This window comes from Nicotiana attenuata, chromosome 10 (genome assembly GCF_001879085.1).
Source record: "Nicotiana attenuata strain UT chromosome 10, NIATTr2, whole genome shotgun sequence".
Lineage (NCBI taxonomy): Eukaryota > Viridiplantae > Streptophyta > Magnoliopsida > Solanales > Solanaceae > Nicotiana > Nicotiana attenuata.
Window position 1 is genome coordinate 21,042,961 of NC_031998.1, and position 6,837 is coordinate 21,049,797.

The window sequence follows — 6,837 nt, forward strand, 5'->3', positions numbered from 1 at the left end:
TAGAATAGGAAGTTCGAGAAGGAAAAGTATGTTGCAGAAGATTGCAAAGGAGGACTCTCTCAAGTAACGTTATTTGATTTTAATTGAGTTTGAAAGAGAAGATCAATTTCTTTATATAGAGAAAACAATTACAAAAAGGAACGGACATATCCATTCAAGCAAAGGCACACCCTTTCATTTAAACTTTTGAACTTTAATTATATTTAAACAATAATTTTCTAACAAGATATACACTATTCTAGAGGAAAGGTCTGTCATATTGGATCTGGATACTCAGATATAAGAATACATAGCAGCACAATGGTAGTTGCTAATGTTTGTTTCCAGAAAACAATGATTTGCATTTGGGCACTTGAATTTAGAACGGACGACTACCTTGGATTGAATTTTATGAAGGTACTTAGACTAGATATTGAGTTACGGGTAATCTTACAAGTTCTAAAGCTTATGAACTTATACAAATAGTACATTCTGTTTCTAAATATTTAATAAGCCGAACCTAAATTCTAAATATTTCACTATAATCTTCATAGCATTATAGAGGTAACCGTAAAAGGTGATTTTACATAACAAAAACTACAATGCCTGAAAATATCAACAACCATTTGAATGGCTAATTACAATATACTACCAAAGTTACATTATCTATTGTGCATTTTAATCTTCGTTCATAATCCAATATTTTATTGCGTACTGTTACGAATTCAACCATCACTTGACCTGACCTTCGAATGACTGTTTTACCCTCGACCAAATCCCATTGACAACGCCAATGGGAATGCACCACTGCACCCTTGCAGCTTGTTTGGATGGTTGTTACGTATCGTTTCATAATGTATCGTATCGTATTATATTGTATTGTACTGTATAGTTTGATGAATACAATGTTTGAATGGATTGTGCCGTTTTGGCGTCGTTTCATGGTATCACGCACCTATGAATAAACTTACAATATTATAAAGAAAAATTATGATACGGTATATAAAAATATAGAGTAAATGCTAAAATAAAATTATTTAATAATAATGAAGGGTGGGATTGAGAGAAAAACACAAGGAAACGACGCGACCACACCAAATCGGTCGTTATATAAAATGACACATTTCATCGTTACGTAACGACGGATTTAACAATACGATACAATAAAATTTAAGTGACAATCAAAACAAACACTGTATTTAAAGTAACAATACGATACGATACAATTGGTAACAACCATCCAAACAAGCTGTTAGCAAGAAGCAAGTCAACCGGGTAAAGTAAACTAGTAGAGTAATTAGAACTCAATCGATACGCATACAGGTGGCGGATCCGAGAGAGACGAAAACGGAAATAAAGAAAAAAAGAAGAGAGAGAAAGGGAGAGTGTGAGATCTAGGAAGAGAGAGAGAGAGAGAGAGAGAGATTGAGAGGGAGCTGACCCATAACTCAGGCAGTTGATCCGAAAAGAGATGGGGTGCTCGTTCTCGGGGTTGAATGCTTTATACGACGCCGTTAATGGTGGTGGGGATGTTTGGATCAATGAGAATCGCTTCAGAATCGTGAGACAGCTCGGGGAGGGCGGCTTCGCTTACGTTTTCCTCGTGAAGGAGGTCATCTCTGACACTTCTAACCCTGGCCTTTCAAACAAATTCAAGGACTCTTCTCACCTCTCCGGTACGCACACACACACACACACACACACTATTTTTATAGCTAAAAATTCATACTTTACTTGTGGTCTGACAATTGGGTCAGCTTAGTGCATAATGGGTTTTGTTCCTTTTCTCCAATTGTATGCGATTTGCTTTGGTTTTCGTTACTAATAGTTACTACTGCAAGTCAATATCAATTGCTAATATGATCTTTCCACACGTTGTTATGGTTGCACTCGGCGATGAGGAACTGGGGTTGAGGTGATTGCTCTAATTTGCTCTGTACCCCAACCTCCATGCTTTTCTATTTCTTGAATCAGTGTGTGTGTGTGTGTGTGTGTGTGTGTGTGTGTGTAGGTTGATCATCTTCAAATTTGGATTTTTGTTTTTTGATTCACTGACGTTTGTGTGGTCTAGATATCTAAAAAAATGATGTTAGAGTGGTTTGGCAAATATTGCTCAAATTCTCTATTTACTAGAGGCTCATTTTACTCCAAAATGTGCTTCTTCCCTGTGTACCTGTAGTTATATTGATTGCTGCATTGACCTGACCTAAATTCTGTAGGTTTTGTAGATATTCCTCTCTACCCCAACTTTTCCATTCAGAGAAGAAGTAAAATACCAAGAAAAATGAACTCTATTATACATGTTTTTAAGCATCAGGAATGAAAATTAGGAGCTTTTGGGTTTCTTGTTCTTTCTCTGATTGGCTTTCTTTCCTAATGATATTTTCACTAGAAGTAGTTCTTCAACTCCTTTTAGCAGTTAGTAGGTCAGACTTCGGTGGTTATTGGCCCAGTTTACTCTGATTCATGAAATCTTTCTCTTTGGAAAGGGAAGTGCAAAGATTAAGCTTTGTCTTTGAACCTTGGTGTGCAATTGTATCCATGTTCTTTTATTCTGTAACAAAACAATTGAAAAACTCTCTTAGTGTGCAGATGATGGAACTTATGCTATGAAGAAGGTTCTTATTCAGAGCGCTGAACAATTGGAGTTGGTGAAAGAGGAGATTCGTGTTTCATCTTTATTTACTCATCGCAATCTGCTTCCTCTCCTTGATCATGCTATCATCGCAGTCAAGGTAATTTTTGCAGGCACCTTGCGCCCCACCCTCGACCCCCAAAAAAAGAAACCAGCTCTGTATTCTGATCTCTTTTGTTAGTAATACACTGATGTCCATGTCAAGACTTTGTGTGAACAAGAAGGCTTTGCACAATTAGGTGGTGGAAAAATTAAATTGAGTGTGTAGTATCATCCATGATAGATTAGCTTATGCCGTTCTAGGAACTCTTAGATGTACTCCGAGGAGCTGAATTCCCTAAAGATGTACTGCTCACTCTTCAGTCTTAAAATGATGGTTGAATTCTAAATAATACAAAATTCTAACGATCATGTGGAGTGTCAAACAAGTTTTCTCTGTAGTACTTTTCTTTGAGAACCCAGCTCTTTATAGCTGTACTCCACACTATATGCCTGCTGATATGTGTATTCCTTGTACCCTTTCCTCTACTACATGTTCAATTTTCATCATATTCTATATAAATATCTTACTCTGTTGGATAGGCTGCGCCAGATCAGTCCTGGAAGCATGAAGCTTACTTGTTGTTCCCGGTACATTTGGATGGGACATTACTGGATAATGCCACAGCCATGAAAGCTAAGAAAGAATTCTTTTCCACTTCGGATGTTCTTCAAATATTTCGTCAGGTGAACTAAGGATCTGTACTTTTGCAAATGTGCATTTTATTTGTGAGCATATAAGAGGAGGACATCATCAATTTTGGAGCCTAGAATGTATTTTAAGAAACATTATTATGCAGCTTTGTGCAGGACTCAAGCATATGCATAGCTTTGATCCTCCTTATGCACATAATGATGTCAAACCTGGTAATGTCCTTTTAACTCATAGGAAAGGACAGCCACCTCTTGCAGTATTAATGGATTTTGGAAGTACACGTCCTGCAAGAAGGCAAATCCGCTCTCGTTCAGAGGCCTTGCAGCTGCAGGTACTTTCATTTCGTTTTTTAAACTTATACATATTTTCTGCTGTTTATATGCCTGTAAATTTCTAATAGGTTCCTTCTTTTGAACAAGTTTGGGCTGAATGTTTTCACCAATACTGCTACCTTTATATGCAAATTGCAAGTAGTAGTTAATTCATGTTGTGTTCTTGGTTGACACCCATTTCTTACATATTATACCTTAACTCATTCTGTTGCATTTTCCTTAATGTGCTGTCTTTTGTGGTGCTGATAATGTAGGAATGGGCATCTGAGCACGTTTCCGCACCCTTCCGAGCACCTGAATTATGGGATTGCCCAAGCCAATGTGATATTGACGAAAGAACTGATATCTGGTCATTAGGTTGTACATTATATGCGATAATGTAAGAATCCTCTCAACTCTTTCTAATACCCGAAGCTCTCTCCGTGCAAGAGAGAGTGAAATCCTATGTCCCGTACACAGCTGATAGTTGCAACAAGATTGTCCAAAAATTGGCTCAACTATTCTATTTGTTGCACCTGCTGCACATGTACGTAGCATTAGTAGTTTGGTGCTTGTACTACGTTGCAGTCTTGTGCAAATGGCTCTTCTTTCGAGCTGGTATCCCAAAGTAGCATCAATGGGAAAATCAGATATTAAATGCTAACGAGTTTTGTTAAATAATTGTGGTTGGTCTTACCCTGCAAATAGCGCTCCCTACTTTTTACACTACGACTGCTTTATCATGCCATTATTTCTCATCATGGTAGATACCAAGTTCAGTTTTCATGCCCTTTTTTTAGACGAAGTATTGAATTGTTTCCTACCTTTGGCATTTCAAAGGATAGAGATATCTCTTGACCATGAAAGTGGTTTCTATGCGGTGTGTATATGAATAAGAAGTAACCAATCTTTTCATCATCTCTATTGCAGGTATGGAGTATCTCCCTTTGAGTATGCACTTGGGGAATCTGGTGGAAGTCTGCAGTTGGCTATTGTAAATGCACAGATAAAATGGCCAGCCGGGCCTAAACCTCCATATCCGGAAGCCCTTCACCAATTTGTGACATGGATGCTTCAACCTCAGGGGACAGTTCGACCTCGCATAGATGATATCATAATTCATGTTGACAAATTGATCTCAAAGTTTTCCCATTGAATGGATAGGACAAGATTTGTTGGGTTAGTTTACAGATGAATATCTTATAACGTCTTTTAGCTTATTACATAACTTACTGCAAGTTACTATTCTTGACTTTTCCCTGTTAAAATGTGAGAGAAACAGCAATTGTTTGCTATTGTTTGGATTGCATTCCATGGCAAGAGGCTTTAGCAGTCATACGTTTTTATTTATAATTGTTGAATGGTGAATTATTTCACTCTATAGTTCTTACGCCAAAAGAATCTTTTGCCTTACATGGCCAGGTTGCATTTGTTTTTGCCAGCCTTTTCCTCTGCCGCGCCGTCCTTTATGCTATTCTCGTTACTGAAATCTCAGCTATCTGTGGTGCCTATTTTTCCAGAATCTTTTTTCGACGACCACGCACTGGTATACCTTTATCATGATTGGCAAAACTCTTTTTACGTTTCCAAAGATCTGTCCTGCGTAATGACGTAAATATTGCTTTCAATGGCTTTGTTGAAGTACTTCGCTACATTCGTTGTTCGACATTCATATTTATATCTGGGAGCAAAATTCATGTATATTGTTTTCTTAAATTTTCTTATACCCCTCTTCTTTTTTGGATGAGTTGCTGAAAGATGCAGTTAATTTAGCCGTTTAAGGTTGAAACAGTTGAAGGGCAGCCCGGTGCACTAAACTCTATGCGCTGGGTTCAGGAAAGGGCCCAACTACAAGGGGTCTATTGTATGCACCCTTACCTTGCATTTCTGCAAGAGACTGTTTCCACAGCTCAAATCCAAGCTCAAATCCATGACCTACATGGCAGCAACTTTACCAGTTACACTAAGGCTCCCCTCCTATTTACGGGGGGAAACAGTTGAAACAAATTAAATTGAAAGTTCATCCGAAGAGCTCATAATTCCAATAATGAAACTCGTTTTATACATATAGGCAAAATACACATTATTGGAACTCCGAATAAAGGGTTTGGCCGTAATTTTCCTAGTTTAATTGTTCATCAACATCAATTAATGGTGCCCCCAAGACAATACCTTTCAGCGACGCCTATAATGCCTCGAACCTTTGCTGAATCATAATCCATGTTTTTTTTTAATAAATCTTATTTAATGAAGGATTAGTCTTTGTGCTCATCATCGGATTCAGAATCTGCAAATCATTTAAAAAAAAAATGCAGTGTAAGATCACAAGCTATCATGTTGGAAGTATACATGATAAATGAAGCAAAGGTTATTTACCTGATCGGACATCATCAGTTATGTGGCCTTTTGTTATGAGATCGTTAACCATCCGTAATATGAGTCTCATCCAAAAGATGTGAAGAACAAGCAAGCACACCAGCAGTGAATTGAACAAAAAGTAAAGTATGGTTCCTTCAGTCCGGTGCTTCTCTGTGTCCACTATGAAAAGAATTTCGTAGCTGCAGAGTAAAAAAAAAATGCTGATTTCATGGTATGGTACAGAGAAAATGAACTAACAGAAAACAACAAGCTCAATTATAAATAAACTTTGGGCTAATTTCCTTTACTGCTATATAAAGGGATTTTTTCCTAACTATACCATATATGAAACCTTATTACCCTAAATGTGCATAGTTTGTTAATTACCCGATCAGTCCACACTTCAACTACAATTTATATACCATTCGACTATTAGGCATTAAAAGGGCAGAATATTCCCTAAAAAACGCGCTAAAATTAAGGAGAGAATCTTGGTGTTAATTGATTCTACATTAAATTCAATTTTTAAAAAGGAAAGGGAAATTTCTCATCTGCGTATTTTTCTCCAGAACTACAATTCAAATTCTCGAAAAAAAAAAGAACGAACAATTCAAATTTTCGAGTTTCAACAACTCAAAGTTGAAAAAATTTGTTCTTCCATATATTTTCCACCATTGATAGCCATTAAAAAGCTTGAAAGCTTTGAATTCAAATTTGGGTTTCCAAAAATCATTATTTGTTTGGATTGGGTGTTGTTGTAAATAATTTGGAATATGTTTAGGAGTTTATATCTCAATTTTGAGGGGTTTTGGTGAAGATTAGACTTGGTTTTGACTGAATTTCAGATTGAAACTCGAAGA

General features: G+C 37.0%; 1 protein-coding gene and 1 long non-coding RNA gene across 2 annotated transcripts; one reads left to right on the top strand and one right to left on the bottom strand.

Annotated features, from left to right (window-relative positions):
• Positions 1,249–5,032, top strand: LOC109233135 (probable serine/threonine-protein kinase DDB_G0291350). Its single transcript, XM_019398911.1, has 6 exons — positions 1,249–1,655; positions 2,572–2,714; positions 3,197–3,340; positions 3,454–3,639; positions 3,895–4,019; positions 4,550–5,032. The coding sequence occupies exons 1-6, from the start codon at positions 1,451–1,453 to the stop codon at positions 4,773–4,775; spliced, it is 1,029 nt and encodes a 342-aa protein (XP_019254456.1). The 5' UTR covers positions 1,249–1,450; the 3' UTR covers positions 4,776–5,032.
• On the bottom strand, positions 5,627–6,441 carry LOC109233868. Its single transcript, XR_002069097.1, has 2 exons — positions 5,996–6,441; positions 5,627–5,906 (listed from the first exon to the last, which is right to left on the bottom strand). It is a non-coding gene; the product is annotated as an uncharacterized LOC109233868 (long non-coding RNA).